Consider the following 19,565-nt stretch of genomic DNA (forward strand, 5'->3'; position numbering starts at 1 on the left):
TCTTACTAGTAGTTACAGTGTATGTAGGAGGTTCAGCAGGTAAGTTGGTCAGAGGTTAGTGTGCTGAGTGATTTCAGAGACATGGTTGGTTTTTATTGGAATTGTATTTAGAAAGCGTAAGAAGCTTGTACAATTTTAAAAGTCCTTCATAATGGAATGGGCCTTTTAGAATGTTCTTTTACACCATGGGAATTTTTCTTTCTAATTCATAAATCAGGCTGCAAGATAGTCGTGGTAATACCAGACCCAGGTAGTGTTTGTTTTTGTAAAAAAGCTTATAAATGTGTAATCAACTTTAATCATGCTGATTGGAAATTTATGTAAGAGCTAATGTGTTTGATACAAATTCTTCTTTAATGCTTAAAATGTAGAATATTCTAATAAGGCTCAAATTTAGGCTGCTGAAGAAAAGTATTTTTGTTGCGTTCTGAGGTAAAATACTGTACAGATGATAAGTTTGTAATGATACATTTTGGATACTAACCAAAGCAATTCTAATTGGTGAAGTTACCCAGTCGCTCACTTGGTGCTAAACCAAGATTGTACTGTAATTGCACTTATGCTGTGGTCTCTTAAATTATTTTTTTATTTGGTCCACTAGAGCTTTAGAATGATCACCTTGTTTTACCTAATTCATTGCACAAGATCTCTTGCTTTTAGATTTGTCACTCATCATACCTAATGCCTCTTTTATTTTTTTTTTCTTTTGTTTGCTTGTTTTTAATTTGCAGAATTTTGTAGTTATTTTAAAATTTCTAACTGGACTACTCAATTTTTACCAGGCTTAATTGCATTTAGTATGTGCCTCAACTGCTAGCATTAAAAACCCTGTAATATTCAGCCTTTCATTCCCACTGCTCAGTAGCACTAATTTACAGCCAGTTATTTGTATTTACTTTCCCAGTAAATACGAGTGCACTACTGGGAGGCATTCGTCAATTTTGTCTTCTGTTTTGCGATCATAAATTTATTAAAGATAGCGCATAATGTTCGGGAACCTGTAGAAATATGGTATCACTCTTATTTGCATATTTGAATTAGAAGTAAATCTGAGCTTTTTCTGTTTCCTGACTTACATAACATACACAAGTTGAATTTAAATATTTTTGCATCACTCATTAACATTTGTGGCAAACGCCTTATCTATAAATTTGGGTGCCATCTTGGTCTTTTTCTTGCTGTAAAAATTTAAAATAGAATCTTTGAGCCCAAGCAATGTTTTGTAGAGCTCATCTCTTGTACCTGTAGGGCTTCAATACACAAAAAGCATGTTTGATAGCACAATTACTTACAGCATTACAATTATTTAGCAGCCAAAGTGGCAAACATTTAAATGTATAATTGAAGTGCTGCTCAGTATGTAACATTTGCTTTAAACATACATTGTACGTGTAACTTTAATTTTTAATTGGTCAGTTCTCAAGTGTAGTATGACATTTTAAGTATTGATCACAGTACATGAATTTATTTGTTATATGCAATGCCTTTTTAATGTAAAATTGCAACATCAAAGCCAATAAAAATTCTGCTTCATAAGAATGGTTTGATGTTTTTCTTATCTATATACAATAACTTGAAACTAATACTGTGTATTTAAAATATACTATGTCAATCAGGCCTGGTTCGAATATGAGTAGAAGAATGAGTTTGGAGTACTTGTATGAGAAAACATTTTTTTCTCTTTTGAATTCTGTAAAGAAAAAAATCTTAATTTTTTTGAGATATAATTGCCTTTTAACTATTTAACTTTTAAAATATAAATGGAATATATGTATCTTCTGAGTGAATATTGAGAGCTTGTGCATGAATAGGTTTCAATTAGATGTATTGATGCAGGTAGCATAATGAAGTCTAAGGACTTCACATGGAGTTCAAACTTCAGCAAAAGATTTGTAGCAGAAATCCTGGAGATACTTTAAAGAAACATAATTCTTCTATAATTCTGTTATTGATACCCTCAAATGCTTGAGGGGTAATTTGTTTGTTGTTGTTCTTTTTTGTCCCTTCTCTTTCCCACTGCTTTTAATACCATGCTTCAAATCTGTATGGCAAAGCCGATGAGATCTGCTGGATGGAATGATGCTACAACTGAACTTAATTTTTTGAATAAGAAAGTGTTGGTAGTGTTCTTAAGCATGAATTTATATGCAGCTGCATTGTGTGTAGTTGTGAAGGAGCTACTATGCAATGATTTGGGAACTAAATTATGCTGCTTAATTTTAATGTTCCGAATTTATTATTGCTCCAGACTTACCTTGTAAAGACTATGTGAAAGATTTTTTTTATCCTTGCAAGTAGTTAGATACTGCTTTTTAGTAAAGTCAGAAGAGCTTAGAAATTACTAAATTTTTATTTTTGAATTCAAGGCAAGTTAATGCTAGTACATACAATATTATCAGTTTTAAACACTAGGTATTATTCTAAAAAGATACATAAAATTTTCAAGTTTTAAGTCTCAACCTGCAATATAAATACCATTTCAGTGTAGTGATTCAAATTCACACTACACTGCCTGTTTAGAATGCCTAAGATTAGTCTGTCAGTCTGTAGACTCACTTGTAGTGACATTTGGCTTCCGAAAATGTTTGTGTAGTTAGTTCCGTGTTAATCAGCTTATGTGAAATTGTGATTAATATATTTGTTAGAATTTAATACTGCTGAACATTAACTAAAAAATTAAATAATGCTCCAAAATCTGTGTAGCATAGCTAAATATCAAATTTCCTGCCTGCATATGCCAAAAAAGAGTTGTATTTTCTTTTTCTTGTCAGTTAAGGGGTTTGCTCTGTGGATTCTTTCAACAATATATTTTAGCAGTAGTAATGTACATTGCTAAATGATGAATTTGGCAGTATGGTTGAATGCTGTTAATTGTTTTGTATCTATTACCAGTGGAAACGAGAGCAAGAATTTGATTTGCAGTTACTTGAGAGGGCAATTCGTGGAGAAGACAAGGATGAAAATGAATGGTTAAAAGTTCAGCCGGCAGCAGTGACAGAGACAGACCTGGAGCCTCAAGACTATGATTTAGATATTAGCAGAGAGGTAACAGTCACAATTTTTTGCCCTCTATTCTATGCCCCAAAATATTAACCTTTCAAAGTTTTAGGCAATGAATTCTCTTTTCTTTCAAAAGTTAGCTGGAAATTTGAACTAAAAGGAGTCTTTTGGGCATTAAAAATTTATAGCCTGGCACTTAGAATTTCTGCCAGGTTTGTGTTCATGTTGTGTTTTAGCAGAAGAAATCGAAACATTGGCTCTACTGTTTGAAACATGTATTTCAGGAAAAAGTGATTAAGTAAGGGAATATTATACAAATAGAATAAATAGGGGAAAAAAAAACCCTCCAAACATCCAGAGTATTTGAAAATAAGAAACAGCAATGAAGGAAAAGTTAGTTCCCCACAGCTACCTTACTCTTCATGCTGATAGTAAAATATGGCAGAGAAGAGGGAGAGCTGCTTTATTCTGCTCAGAACAGAAAACACTTTTCTGTCATCTTTTCAAATTACTTACTTGGTGTTCTGGCCAGTAATCCTTTTTCAGCACTACTAACGGGTGTAAATTACTTGTTTGAAATGCGATTGAGCCATCTGGTGGAAAAGAAAGAATATAGCAAGTGGAAAGATTTCAGTAGGTACTATGCATTGTGTAAAATCAGTAAAATTATAGTAATTACACTATTGAGCACTTATACTCTTCTGAAAGATGTTGGCAATTTATGATTTGTAAGAGGTTGAATCTGTGAGCAATTAGCTGTTGATCTCTATGAATTAATGTATCTTTCAGTTAATCTCTGTACATTTTCTAGAGAAAATGCAGTGCTCCTGTAAATTTCAGAAACTGAAAATATACTTTCATTGTATTGCCTTCCCTTGTTGCACTTTCCTATTACATTTTTTTTTCCAGAAGGCCTGCAGGGCTATGTGAACCACATCATACATCTGAATTAGACCTTAAGCCTACAGTAGGAAACATTTTTGCTCATAGGCATTTCTGTTCTACTTCAGAGAAACTGAAACAAGTCTGAAGCTCGGAATGTAAAACTTTTCTCAGGTTACCCAGGTTGTCTCCTTTTCCATTTCATGTACCCATCCTCTTCACCTTACAGACATTTCTGTACCTGAGGTATTTCTGTGTCTCATACGGAAATGTACTCAGTTGTGTCCTTAAAGCTAATAAATCTGCTGTTCATATGGTAACCGAGTTTGTTATTCTTGAAGTGGCAGGATGACCTGATCTAGCTTATTTATAGTATGGAGATAGTTATATAAATTTGTTTTAAACATATATATATGTATTATATATATCTACAGAGCTCTGGAGGGGAGTTGGATTTGGAAGTAAGGAAGTGTAGTGGAAATACAGGATTTTTCAGGAAGCATTAGCCTTGGGTTTACTGAGAAAGAAGTGTAAAAATTTGAGGTTGTGGTTTTAATGTGGTTGAGGGCGCATGACTGTATTGTGTGCTTTGGGCCTATGATTGCCTGCAAATTACTGAGCCTAATCACTGGGGGTTAGGTCAGACCACTTTACATATGCCATTGAATTAATGTGAGCTAAAATCAGTAGTGAAAAATTTAGGATTATTTTTATTTGAAACTTTGAATTTTGAGAAATTGTCACTTCATGAGCATTCCAACAAATATCCAAAGAGGACAAGAGGGTTCTCATTTATTTACTTTTCTTTATTCACACATGCTCTGTTTGTGCTTTTCAAAAGTAGTATGTTCTATAATAAGACTTAGTCTTCAGAGTCCATTTGTAAACTGAATTTGCATTGGGTGATTTAGTTCTGTTATGAGTAACAAAACTTTCCCACAATGAAACTGATCCTAACAAAAACTTGTTGCTAGCTTTTGTAATGTAATCATATTAAAATTTTCAATCTACAGGATTCTATGTATGCAGTATGTTGTTAAAATTGCACAGTGTTAGTGTTTTTCTGGGTCAGTTTCCTAGGCAACTTCTGAATACCTAGGATTTCAGATTTTATAGTCCAGGTATTTCCTCAGATGATTGCAAATTACTGTTTGTCTTTCCCTTCCCCTCCTTTTTCCTCCTCTGCTGCTCATAGAAGAAGATTATACAGTCTCAAAAGAATGATACCCTTGGTTAAAACTCTAATTGATACTTCTGTTCAGTTGTAGGAAGTCCTTGCTGGCATGACATAAATATCATGACATTAAAATCTCAGGTTGTCCAGTCAGTCTTGTAGTGGTTGCTTCTTTGTACTGTAACAGCTTTAGGCAGTTTCCAACTTTGGGCTCTGTGCCTCAGCTGAAGAAGGGTTCCTTGTTGATTCTGATTTCTTTTGTAATCCCTTTAATATTTGTTCTTCTAAAGTAAAATGAATCAGAGGTAAAAGACACTGTTAAAAGCGCAGCAGCTCATATCTAAAGGGAATGTTTAGCATCAGGTGCATGTACTGACTGTGAAAACCCATGCCTTAAAAAAATTGAGAATTCATCTCAATTTTTAAAAAAATCTTTATTATTAAAAAGTTGATGCTTTTTTTTTTTTTTCTTTCCTCAGTTGTCAAAACCCAAGAAGGTTGCAATTCCAGAACGCTATGTTGAACTAGAGCCAGAAGAGCCTCTTTCTACAGAAGAACTGGCAGCAAGGCAGCGTAAAGCAGAAAAGATAAAGAATATTCTTACTAAATCAAGGTTGGGTTTTGGTGTTTTTCCCAAATCTTATGTAGTGCCTGGTGTTAAACATTGGGAACTAACTTCATACAATAGTTTAATTCCTATTGGATCATCTAAGTGTAACGTGGCTTTTAGAAAATGCACTCAGAATTTACATAGTATACTTAAAGCTCCTTTGTAAAACAGGGTGACAGAGATCATGACAAATTTTGTAAGTGTCCATTTTCTTGTTCAGATCATGCTAAAATAGTAGCAAGTCCTTACCAAACAACTGGTAAGGAGGAAGGAAAGGCCAGATCTGGCCAAAAGAAGAATAAAAGTCAGTGTGAGAGCAAGTTCCTGTTGTCTCCAGAGAGCTGGAGTTCTGAAAGAACACTTTTGGCTACTTACAGCTAATGTAGAGTCAGCTAAAACATTCAAGAATTTGATTACCTCAAGTATCTGATGTCTCTTTGGAAGGCAATTAAAGAGGATGTGCCTGAGGACAGCCAGGTTATATGCATTCTCCTCCAGGCACTACAAAGAACTTTTATTAACAGCTTCAAATAAATAGCATTTTTGGTAGTGCTTTCATGTAAACACCGTATTTACAACAAGGGACTTTCAGGTGTAATGAAGGCTATGCAAAAATTGTGACTGAATGTGTAATGTCTGCATCATTTGTCTCTGCTGTAGTCATTAACATACAATATCTGACACTGCTTTAGAGAATGTTAATAAAATACGGAGCTTGATAGATGAGATCTGAAAACTGCTGTATGAGTTCAAGCTTGTTCTCATCTGCATGGTAGATTCTTTTTTATGTTTGTGAATGTTAATGTTGTTTTGCACTTTCCCACTAGTATGCACAATCTACAGCCTACTGTTGCCCAGGACAAACACAACTCGGTTGATTTAGATTCACAGCTGCAAGAGCAGGAGCGCATCATTACCATATCATACGCTTTGGCTTCTGAAGCCTCTCAGAGGAGCAAGGAGGTGGCAGGTAATACTTAGTTATCTACAAAATAACAGCTATTTCTTACCAGCTTCTAAAGTTGTGTGGGGTTGTTGCTGAACTCCTAGTGAAAGAGAGACTTTCAGTCATTCATATTCAAAATAGTGAAAAGTGTGTATAGATAACGAAAGAATTACATTGAGTATTTGGCCTCCAGTAGACAAAGCGAAGATGTGTACTATCTACATATCTAGAAGCCAGTATGATCAGTAAGTTCAGAGCTTGGAAACTTGCTCTTACTAATAAGATTAAAATATAAATTTCAATTAATTAATATATTAAATATTTCTATGTTCATTTTTAAAAAGTAAATTGAACTGTCACTTAAAGAAATCAAGACAAAGGGATTTTTAAACTTTTTTAACAGAAGGCTTCCCTGGTGTGGTGATGGAGATTAGAGTGCAGTCATTTGCAGCTTGAGCTGTAAGACAACAGGCTAGAGAAGACATTGTAAAATAGGTACTGACATGTTTCTGTCCGGTGTCCAGGATTAGAGGTCAGAGCAAGACGCCATTCATGAATTCTGCTTGATGCCTGGAAATTAATAGATCCTTTGCAAAATGTTACTGAAAGTGATAATTTCACTCTTGATTGCTTTACAGTTGAAATAAGTAAAAAATGTCTAGAGATTTGTATCACACAGTAATACATGCAGCAGCTATTCTAGCAAGTATCTGACTGGTCATTTATAACTGGCACAGTTCACTGTTCTGGTGGAGAATGGAAATAATGGAAACTTCAACTATGATGGAGAAAAAATACGCACATTTCTCATCTGAAGTTGTCAGTTTAAACTTACGGCACTTGCCACAGAAACCCCTAAGGCCTTCCCATTAAAGACAGATGATTCCAATATCCAGATGCATAACATGCATCTGTGGTAACAGACTGTTGATTGATAGTGGCTGTATACTCACGGATGCAGTAGCAGCTAAATCTGAGGGGAATGTGATTTTGAGGGATCAATTTCAAGATACATCTGGAGACTTCAGAGTTCTGTGGGTAATTGACTGAAAGGGATAAAATGGTTCACTGAGGAAACTAGACATTACGAAAAAACCCAAAACAAGCAAACAAAGCCAGAATTGTAGAATCTTGGGAGCATTTCAGTAATAACTTTTTGGATAGTCAGGCATCTGTTTCAAAACTCTTCTCTTCAGGCAATCTGGTCCCAGTTCTAGAAGCCAGGTCCTTGTAACAGACTCACACTCCTTGGTTGTGGAGTGGGACTTTGTGTTTCATGAGGTATGACCCAGCGCAGCATTTTGCCACATGAGTTCTAGCTTATACTGGGAAAATGTAGCACCAAAATCCAAATCAGCCAGTATGAATGCTGACCATACTTGAAATTCTTCCTTTGTGTTAGTACAGGAGCAGAGTGCCTGCCACACTAAACAGTCTTCTTGTGGCTAGTTAACCTGCTTCTGGTGTGCATGAAGTTGCAATAACTGCACACTACTAAAGTAGATTTAATCTTTTTATGTTGTATAGCTAATGTAGTAGCTATGTTTACTACAGATTTTTTTGTAAATACTTTCATTTTTGTATTGTAATTATTTCAAAAGTGTGATCACCAGATATTCTTAGGTATCCATAAGCACAGGAATCTTCTTAATTCTTTAGTTATCCTTTCAGACGCTTAAAAAACCCTAACATAGTGGCCAGTTTGATTCTTTAAGGAAGCAGAAACCTTTATGTGCATGCACAATGTCCCTTGTCACACTTGTGTCTCAGGTCTTCAGTTTTTGTAGCATGTCTCATTTTGATTTCAATTATTACTTACTCCTTTAAAAACAAACACCTTTCAAAGAATTCTAAAAAAAATACAACCCACAGTGGTTTGATTTTGGTAGAAAATATACAAACCATAAAAAGAGTTCAGGTTTTTTAGTTACAGCCTGCTTTCTGATGATCTAATGTGATCAAAAGGAAAATATATTTGATGCTTTGCACATTACATTATACATTCTCATTTATTTGAATTTCACAGATTCCTTCACATTTTTGTTTTTGCAGTTTGATTTTTAAAGTGTGGGTTGTCATATGCTCCTTGTTGACAAAGCAGACCATATCTGAATACCCAAAACTAATTACTACATTTTTTACAAAGATTTGCTTATAAGAAGCACTGTGAAGCTTAACTTTTCCCATTTTTCAGGAGGAAGTAGTTATGTTAAGATACTATGATAATATAAATCTTTTAATATAAATTGTACATTTATCTAGTCCTTGTAAAGTAGCATTTTAGAGTTCCTCTGTTCCTAGTAAGAAATCAACCACCTAAATGGAAATCATGCCAAGAATCTGGAAGATTCAAATCAAATGCAGGAGTATCAAGAATTGATTTCCTAAATTGGAATTAGGTTTGCCTTTGGCCCTCCAAAATGTGAAAGCAGGATTTAAGATTGAGTTTCAGTGGCTTTAGTTTTATGGTTATTGTCTTTAAACACTATACCATTACTCATTTTTATAAACAAGGATAGTTTTAATCAGTGTATTCTTTATCCTGCAGTTTCATCTGAGACCTGAAAATGATTTACTGTATCAGGCACTGTACTAAGCAAAATATGTAAATTTTTTTGTATTTTTTCTATATATTCTTTTTATTTCTGCTCATTGGCATATAACAGTGGAAATTTTGAAAAGCTGTACAACCTCAAGTGAAATCTTGAAATCAAATTAGCAAAGATAGGTGCTATTCCAAAAGCGCAGTTTTAAAAGCAGGGCTGAATTGGAGTATATCAGTGTTGTGTGCCTTAAAATGTTCCAGTTAAACTTTGCCTTTAAGATAGATTGTCCATATTATCATCAAACAGGAATGTTTATTTGCATAACTTATGCAAGTAATAGAAAAAAACAGGAGGTAGAAAGGTGGTTGTTTAAATTGTGCTCCATGTAACTATAATAGTGTAACACCTCATTGTGTTACTAATCAGGTTTCCTGTTCATGTGGTAGAAAATTAAGGTCACTCCATTTATAATATGAATGTTTGATTGTGCAGTCTAATTCCTGTATGTGATCCCTTCTAGCTCAGCAGTTGACCTATCCATCTAAAGCACCCTCACCTTCTGTACCACAGCCACCTCACTCCCCCTTAAGCAATGGATTTCACTACACATTTGTTTAAACACCTTAAAAGTAAGAACTAACTGCTCTTGGCATGTCTGATTTGCCATTGTGCCTTTGCTGTGGCTTGCTAAATTTTAACATTTTTACTAAACCTAAATTAGATCCAAATGAACGCATGCATCTATTTTTCAGAAACCTTTTACTGTAAATACTGCTTCTAATGAACTAACATATGATATGGGCTGATAAAGTCTTTAAATAACTGCTGTCACTCTACAGATAAGATGCTTCCATAATCTTACTGTGGTGAAGGAAAGAGACATCTGTACTCTCAGTAGCATGTGGCCAGATTTTCAGCAGCATTTGTACTCCGGTGGCTAGTGTTTGTGACTCCTATGGCTAATGTAGTGGTGCATAGGTATTTTTGCCTGTGTGCGGCATATACAGTTGCTGCTCAAATGAATCCAAAGTGCAAACTCATACAAGGAGGGGATTCAGTAGTGAACTGCTATCTTACGCATGAACTAACATCGGAGTCTTAATTGAGGTGAGCTGAAAATTTGGCCCTTTGTAACTAATTCTACAATATTGTATTTGACTTTTTTATGCCTTTGATATGGTTTTCATTGAATTGTGTAACAGAAAACTTGATATTTGCCTCAAGTTACTTTGCCATTTCAAGTATTAAAATTGTGATAATTTCATTGTCTGTATAAAAGAAGCATATCTTCTCTTCCCTGTAGTATTTTCAGGATTTTTTTCTCTTTGAACTAGGAAAACCTGTAAATATTATACTTGACTGTGAAGTGTGCCCCTAGTTAAGGCACTCACCATGCTTCCATAGTTTCCTTTGAAATTATTCTCACCTTTCTGATTTCCTTGGGCCTAATTTTATTGCCTGATGTTGGAGAAAAAGATAAAACGTAAATTAAGTAGAAAAGAGGGTTGATTGAGTGAATAACTCAAATAGCGTTAACCTTTAGATACCTTTGTTTTCATTGTCACTGATCTGAGTCAAATATCTGTGTAAAAAATAAAAATCTAAATAAAATTGAGCACATACAAGGAAGGCCCAAACAGGCAGTGACCTGCCTTATACAGGGCCTGTGAAAAAAAGATAAATTTACATCAAGAGGTGTATATAGACATTAGGAGCCTCTACAGAGCTTGATGGAAATAGATACTTGCTTTTCTGGTTCAGTTTATCTTTCTGAAAACCAGATTCTACCATTTTTGTTAGGTCTGAATAACACCTGACTCATATCCAGGGGTATGCTAATTGATTGTCACTATCACTCAAGATCTTTGCCTGTGAATAGGGTACCTATGTGTGGCCTCAAGAACCCAGAAAAATAACCATATGGTCCCAGGGTATTAGACTTGAGAAAGGGTTTGGACCAGATGACCTCCAGAGGTCCCTTCCTACCCCAACCATTCTGTGATTCCAAACTGAGTTTAAAACATATATCACATATCTATATAAATATACATACATGTGTGTGTATAGTTACATATTTACATATATATATGAAAACATACATTTTCTTCAGGCAAAAATGTGAAGAAAATCATTACAATAACCAGTGACATGCAGGGGTCACAGGAGTTTGAGCATCGGTGGCATCATAAGATAATCATTCACATGTCCATAGGACTTGTTCATTCTGTCAAACTGCAGGCGGCTTTAATAAAGAAATGTTTCCTGCAATTGCTTACTGCTTGGCTTAGTGAGCTCACTTGAATATTTAACCATGTTTTATTTCACTTCATGCTAGCCAAAGCAGTGAGTGAACACTTGATGTAAGACTCAAAACAAATCCCTCCTAGTGACACCATGTGGAAGGAAGAGGAGATTCTTTACCACCTTTGAAGATGCGCATCGGCTGATGACATGTTCTTCTGGAAAAACATTGAGAATAATAGGAGGATTTTCTAGGAAAATGAAGAGATTTGCAAATAATTTTATTTTTACTTTCGTTTAGTTCAGACTTTTTATATGAATAAAAGGCACTTTTAATAAATTCTGTAAAATACTGACAATGTATTTTTAGAACAATGTATTTTAGATTTTATTTTTTTTTTAATCAAGGGCTGAATTCATTTTAAGAGAAACTACTTGCGTAGATGTTAAAAGATGCTGTTACTTCCCCATCAGGCTCAGATGCACAATGTAAAGTTTCATGGAAACAAAAAAGAAAATTTGAACAAGCTAGAAGCACATTCGTAGGTTATGGGTAGAGCTAATGCAAGGGACAGATTTGCTAAAAGGGTGTTTTGGATTGAATATTTTTGTAGAGTTAAGCACCCACCCTTTTGCTCATGAAGTAATACATTGCAAGAACTTTTAGCTTGAATTTCTAAACATCGGTAACCACTGTATAGCTGAAGTTTCCCACAAAAGCCATAATGGAAGCCAGTTTTAACTCCCATTTCCTTTTTTGATCCCATATGATTAACTTGGTGGTATCACTACACAGTGTGCTTGGGACCCCTAAGAAACAAACAGCTGGCAAATTTTAGTTTCTTTGGAAAGATATGAAAGAAGAAAACTTTTAATTAAATATGTGAAGCAATGAAAAAACAATAATAGCATGTGTCATTTTGCTAGTAAATATATATTTTTCGTTTGATTTTTTTTTTTTTTTAATAAACATTACAGTATAATGTATTGACTACTATTTATTCTGGAAACAGCAAAACTAATGTAATGTGGCACCCGCTAATTTCATATGTATGGTCACCTGTTGCTCAACTTTGCCAGACTTTGAAATTCAGTGTTTTACTTCTGTACAGAGCAAAGGGTGAGGTAGTTACCTAAGGAGAAAATAAGATTAAATGAATTGCTGCAGCTATGTTACTTGAAACTTGTGCATGCATTGAAGGCAAGACATGAAAAAAATTCCCAATGTTATGCAATTATTAGTTGAGTTCAGCTCTGGATGAGAAATTACTGAGAAATACTTCTGCAGTATTTTGTGAAACCATTAACTTGTTTATTTGTTGTATCCGAGTAATAGCTACAAAACTCTTGAAAACGATTGACCTACAAGATTCAGACTTTAAGACAAATCATATTACATTAGCACTATACTCAGAAATATTCTTAAACGCATGTATTTAGCTAATGCAATCTACTTTACCTCAGTACTGCCAGTATCAATTTCAGAACGTTTTGCCAAAATAATGATTTATTTTTGCCTTTATAAAAAGTTTTGAAAGCAGAAATAAGTATTTTGCAAGAAAACATTAATTTAAATAAAATATAACAGTGTGGAAAATGGTATATGTACAGATTAAAATATTAACATAACTGCCTCCTTTTGCCTCTGTCTTGTCTGCCATCTTAGCAGTGTTCATATAGTTGAAAATCCAGAGTCATTTGTGCTGTTACGTTTTGCTCTTCTTTGGTTCAAATCCTCGTGAAGTTCCCCGGTTTTGCATTTATTTCACTGGCACTTGGATCAGGTTCCCCCTACACCAAAGTGTCATCTTTTTTTTTTTTTTATATCTAGAAATGTTTCTTAGCATTTGATTAAATCTGTCTTTATTCTTGAATAGAAGGATTTTCCAGGGTTGTGTCCTATACATAATGATACAGTGCTGTCCTTTCTGTCTCATAGGAATGTATGTTTGTCTGATACATTCTTAGCCCTTTAGTTTCTGGTGAAATAAAGTACCCAAGGTAACTTCAGTTTAAAAACAGACAAAAACCTGGAGGCATCACACTGTAGCATGGGCACTGTCTGTGAGTGGGGTACTGACCAGCAGGGATTTACATGCTAACAGTTCCCTCAAATTACACCAGTTTGATGGAGACCAGTGGAAATGTTTGATTCTTCTAAAACTTAACCTCTAGAACAAAATGTAAAGAAGCAGTTAGAAGTATTTCTGTGATTCTCCAGACTTGAGAGTGAATATTTGAGACTGTGAGTACTCGACCTTTAGATGCATGCAGCAGAAATTCAGAGCTGAGCTGCTTATGACATGCTTGTCCTCTTTCTCAGGCACACAAAGATCCTTTGACCACATGTTGCATGGCTCAGTGAAACTGCATTCTTTGTACAGCAGCTTTGTTAGGCAGGAGGGCAGCCTATATGCTCGTAATTGTGGGTGAGGGGTTCAGCCCATTGGATCTTGGACTGCAGCAGCCACTGCCTCCAAATTCTGTCTGCTGTCCTCACAAGGAAGGGAAGGGGTTGCAGGCACTTTTGCTCTGCAGGCTGTGGGAGATGTTAATTTTCTTTGATCACACATACAAAATCTGCTCATACCAACTTGCATGAAAGAGGAGGATTTGCCGTATATAGAATCATAGAAAAGTTAGGGTTGGAAAGGACCTTAAGATCGTCAAATTCCAACCCCCCTGCCATGGGCAGGGACACCTCACACTAAACCATATCACCCAAGACCTCGTCCAGCCTGGTCTTGAACACTGCCAGGGATGGAGCATTCAGAACTTCCCTGGGCAACCCATTCCAGTGCCTCACCACCCTAACAGGAAAGAATTTCCTCCTTATATCCAATCTAAACTTCCCCTGTTTAAGTTTTAACGCATTACCCCTTGTCCTGTCACTACAGTCCCTAATGAAGAGTCCCTCCCCAGCATCCCTATAGGCCCTCTTCAGATACTGGAAGGCTGCTATGAGGTCTCCACGCAGCCTTCTCTTCTCCAGGCTGAACAGCCCCAACTTTCTCAGCCTGTCTTCATACGGGAGGTGCTCCAGTCCCCTGATCCTCTGGACTCGTTCCAACAGTTCCGTAGTTATACCATTAACATTGTTAACAAAGCCAGTCTTTCTAAAGATTTTGGTCTGTGTCTATAGGTAATCCCCTATTTGGGAAAAAAATGCTGAAGATAATTTTTTTTCCAAAACTTTTTATTAAATGTGTGAAATGCTGTTCTCCAGTCCATTTTACACATCCATCTTTTTTGTAGGGATGGGTGTAGTTTTTAAATAATGAGGGTTAATTTTCCTATACATACAGCATTTGGTTTGGGTCAGTTTCCTTTTTCAATTGTTTCTTTTAATCAAAAGGTTCTTTTGTAGGTGTAAACACTACTCTCTAATATTTATGTCTACTTGCAGATCAGTATCATTTTGACCTGAAAGTAACTTCTTTTTTTTTCCACCTCTGTTATTAAGCAGTGTAAGTGTTTGGGACTGATTATAATTAAAGAAACAGAAACACGTTAGAAAGCAGCATCAGTTCTTCTTTTGAAGGCACTGTTTTCTAATTGGTGTTTTGTAATGTTATACCAAGCAAGAATGATGCAGACTGACTTCCTGTATACATCTGATTTCAATTTCTTCAACTACAGTTACTATGATTTTACTGCTGAGCTCAGTTTATAAACCTACAGCCTGATACTCCTAAGTAGCCCTGCTTTCACCTTTTTGGACTTGCCCAACACCCAAACCTCCCCCTCCCTGTTTCTCAGTACTGTTAACTTAGAGTTCATATGTTTTGCTGGACTGCTGGGAAATCCTGGTAGGCTCTAGCACTGGTGCTTGTCTTTGTGCATCTATATAAAGCTATTTATTTTGAAGTACTGGACAAGCAGCAGTAGTTGGAGGCATCCAGACTGGTTTGGTAAAAAAAAATCTCAAACTAACAACTAGATAAAAAGGTTTTTGAGGAAACAACTGTACTAATAGATTCTGTTCTGGGAAGTTCCTTATGTGTGGAACTAAAAGGTACTGAAAGATACAACTGAAGTTGTGTGCTGCTATTTCAAAAGACTGTTAAAGGTCCAGTGAGGTGGTCTCAGGTACCCCTTGGTCTCTGGAGAGAGACCTGGGCTGGTGTTCGAGAAAGCAGAGCCCTCCCAGTGTCGTTTGGTATTGTTTACACCTTTATTTTCTACCTGCATCATCTACTCCTCTGCTCTCCAGATCTTTAAATGTATGTATATGTGTTTTAGATTGGTGTCTGTTCTCCTCTGTAAAACCACAAATTTCCCAAGTATCTTAGCAATTAACTCCTGGGTGTTATATGAAGGAAAGACCAGATTTACTTAGTGTTGAAACTTGGAAGATACAGAAGGCATGGTCTGATGCTACCCCTCTTGATTTCTGGCTGTCTTTGAGTATTTTAAAGGTTTTGCTAGTGCCGCATACATGTCTCTGTGTCTGTGTATTGCGTAGTTATAAAAAAGAACAAAGCCATGCACAAGAAAAACATGAAAAAACGCTGTATTTTTTACACCCAGTAAACATTCCTATTGGTTATTTGGCTGTATTCAAAAGGCTAAGATTTTTATTCCTCTACTAGCAAAAGCAACCTTTCTTCATAGTGGAGCAGTACAAAGAGCACAAAAAATACACACATCACAGTGCTGAAATTCTGTTTGAACAAGTGTATTGATTGGGTCTGACCCCTTTACATTTTTTTTTCCATTATTTGAAAAGGTGCATCTAACTGTAGCTGAATTGAACCAACTGAGATGAACTTTCCATGAAAACTTCTGGAGATACTTCTTTAGTTCAAAGCTTTGGAATTTTAAAGAGCATTTTTAATACAAGTCTGTTGAGGTATTCTGTGCAACAACCATACTTTGAATGTTAAACTACAGGTAAACCTAAGAGAGAGGTAAAATTATAAAGCCTGCCACGAAATTACTGAGAGATGGCAAAATAACTTCAAGTACTAATTATAGAAGTGAATAAAACCAGAAAGTATTGCATATGTGCACATTTGTGCAGTGTTTACTTGTTATTTACCTGTCAGTGCTCCCAGTTGCCTTACAGAGAGTGTAAAACAGCCTCCAAGGAAAACACCTGAGAAACTGAACAGCGTTTTTGGAGCAGTTATTGATGAAATAACTGCTATAAGATGTAACCTTGAAGGACAATGATGTTTTCTTGTTGCCCACTAGAAGAAGCCTTTTCAAGGAGCTATGGCATAAGGCAGCACAAAAGGAAGAAAGAGATTAAGAAAACAAAGGTTAGTAGTGAGTTTGTAGGAAATAATGGCAGAGAGGTATCTGCAAACAAGACTGAGTAAAAGGCTGAGGGTGAGAGTGGAGAACAGTCCAGTGGTTAGAAGTTAAAGACAGTAAAAAGGTTGAAGAAGCTGGGATACTTGGACTTGGACAGAAGCAAGATGTTTTAACAAAGGGACTTGACCTAAATTGTGGAGGGGAGGTAAGAAGAAGAAACAGCTGGCAAGTGTGAATACAAGTCTGGTATCCTAGTACAAAAAATACCTTATGAATGGGAATCACAAGATAGTAGAGTGTTAACAGTGTCAGTGGGTGAAGGAGGGAATCACTGATGACTTCAATGTAGTGTTTTGGTAACGGGACAGTCATCTTTTCTGTTGCCAGCTTCTGGGCTCTGTTCTTTTAAGCCAAATTACAGTTGAAAATGGCTAGCATGTGTGAAACTCTCTTTTCCCTGTAGAAACACCTTGCACCAGTGCCAGGGGTGGTGAAGGTCAGTTCTCCTGGCACAGAGCCTGGTCCAAGTGAGGGCTTCTGTTTGTGCGGTTGTGATGTGTTAGTGCAAGACAGGGTGTTGTGTGGCCTGCTGCAGCCTCTGGCCACAGTTCTGTTATACTGCCAAGGGGTTTGGGCTGGCTTGATTTTTCTCTCTAGAGCCAGAACTGAGAAAAGCTTTAGCATTGTTTTCTGGTTCATCTCTTGAGACGTGGAAGATTTTTGGAGTTTTTTTTAAACCCTGGCTGATGGCTTATGCAAGATGCAACCCTAATGAAACAGCTGGTGACAGTTACAGTGATTTATACCACTCTAGGGGAAACAGCTGACGCTAAAGAAGTCCCTGCTAATTCTGTCTCTTGTTATTATATGGATTGTTGGTTTTTCTGACTACTTAGTTCACAACGGACAGTTCTTCTATGTCTCTGCTCTGCTTCTTCTGTATTGTGCCTTTGAGCATCATCTGCTCCCAGTATGGAACAGGATTTTGTCTTCTGCTCAGCACAATTGTACGGTGTCTGTGTATGTGTTGGGCTGTGAGCACATATGCACACACATTGAGCCCATTCTCTTTTCCTTTGGTGCTGAAGAACAGGACACACAAAAGCTGAGGGACCACAGCTGAAATGAGCAGCAGAACTGGCTGCTCTGCTCGTTTCCCAAGTCCTAACCTGGCTGAGAGTCTCGGGTAAAAGAGAGCAACAGCTTGTGAGTGTAGCTGTGTCCCCTGTCTTCTCAAGGCCCAATGTGCGCCTGAGGATGCTTCACTTACCTTCACTGAACCCAGTTTAGAAGTTACTTGGCAAATTATTTTATCTGCAGATTTTATTCAGTATCGGTAATGTCCTCGTCGGTTGACTACTGAATAAGCTTGATCTTTAGTTTGTGTGCGTGTTTGGGTATGACTATGTTAAGAAGCCTTTTTGACAAGAAAAAAAAAAGTTGGAAAGAGATGTTCTGCTACTGAATCCTTACAAACACATGACAATTACTAGATCTTAGAGGGTGTCATGGAAAGGAGGCTTGGCCCCAACCAGTTAAGGATGAAAAGCTTCACCTGCATTTGCTTTAAAGCTTTAGCAATAAATACAAGGCTGAAAAGGAACCAGGTTATCAAACCTTTCTGCAGTCATTAATGCAGCTTGATATACTTGCAATGAAAATTTACTTATTATACACTACTTACGGTAATGGTTTGAGAGAATTTCTCTGCAGGTCAGGGTGGGCAGCTGTGAAAAAGTTCAAAACAAGGAAGTTGGTTTTGTTGGGTTTTGGTTTTTTTTGGTGTTTTTTGTTTTGTTGTTTTTTTTCTTTTAATATGAGCCCCTGGATTGCTGGATTGAAGATACAAAAGCCTCTTCTGATGTGTGTCACTTCTCATTCTTCACTTTTTCTTCTCAACTAAATCTTCCTGAGCTATGGACACCATAAATGGTACTGGATTTGGATAGGTAATAGCACAAACTTTGTGTGACCTAATTCTGCATCTGCACATCAAAATCAAATCAAATTAGATTAAGTCAATAAGAAGTACTTTGTTTCTTTCATGCTGTGTAAAAACTAAGGAAACTTTACCTATTGGGATACTGTACATCTGTGTACCACTCAGATATTTTTCTCAATAGAAGTGCAGTTGAGGTGGCAGTCTTAAAAGCAGACAAACCCAACTTCTGCTTTGTCCCTTCAGTGAAGGTACCTCGGGACATGTCCCTGCTCTTAATTCCCTGACAGCTTCCAAGAAGCTGATGCAAATAATTGTGCCAGGCTTTGATTATGAGTTATTGCACTGCCACTTATTCTCTTTGTCTCCTGCAGTTTACAGAGGCAGCTTCAGTGCATAATTTAATCCTTGTACTGGGGACTGTAGCAAATCCACAGAGATTTCTACCAACCATCCTCTCTGGCATCAGAACATGTGCATGTCTCCTTTGATGTGAATTCCCCAACCAGAGCCTTAGAAGGACCTATAGCTTTGAAGCTGGCCTATAAATTGTGCTTTCAGGAATCAAGTTGTCAGCCTCCTCTTCAGGAAGAAAGGGAGAGTAAACTGTAAAGCAGTTGCATAAAGCTACAGGGCAACTTATAGACCTGGTTTTCTTGGCCTTGAAGAATTCCTGTACAATGTTGTGAATCCCTTTTTGCCTGGCTTAGCAGCCTTTTTTGTGACTGCAGGACCCCGTGGGCAGTGGTCTGTGATGGTGCTTGAGTTGAGGGGTTCCTATGCCAGGGCAAATGGAAGGGGGACAGGTGTGCTGGGGCTTGTGACCTGTTCAAGTGGTTTCTGTTTTGCAAAGACAAGCACTGATAATGTGCCTGCACTGGCCTTTGTATATGTAAATTGTCTGCATGGTTTACAAACACTAACTTTCATCAGGTGTTTCCTATGATGCAGAACAGGCAGACTGCTGC

The 19,565-nt window shown here is 36.7% G+C and overlaps 1 protein-coding gene across 2 annotated transcripts in view; it reads left to right on the forward strand.

Annotated features, from left to right (window-relative positions):
• The window catches only part of PLEKHA7 (pleckstrin homology domain containing A7), a 167,568-nt gene extending 154,535 nt beyond the window's left edge, over positions 1–13,033 (forward strand). For both annotated transcript variants that reach the window (XM_062608894.1, XM_062608895.1), the window contains 5 exons: positions 2,893–3,045; positions 5,536–5,669; positions 6,494–6,636; positions 9,679–9,787; positions 11,494–13,033. In XM_062608894.1, coding sequence (XP_062464878.1) covers positions 2,893–3,045; positions 5,536–5,669; positions 6,494–6,636; positions 9,679–9,776 — 528 coding nt within the window. In that variant the 3' untranslated portion in view covers positions 9,777–9,787; positions 11,494–13,033. The remainder of the gene's footprint in view (positions 1–2,892; positions 3,046–5,535; positions 5,670–6,493; positions 6,637–9,678; positions 9,788–11,493) is intronic.
• The last annotated feature ends 6,532 nt before the right edge of the window (positions 13,034–19,565 follow it).

The sequence above is a fragment of the Pezoporus occidentalis genome, unplaced genomic scaffold (genome assembly GCF_034315485.1).
Source record: "Pezoporus occidentalis ecotype Australia unplaced genomic scaffold, CSIRO_AGI_Poc_V1 ctg131, whole genome shotgun sequence".
Classification (NCBI taxonomy): Eukaryota; Metazoa; Chordata; class Aves; order Psittaciformes; family Psittacidae; genus Pezoporus; species Pezoporus occidentalis.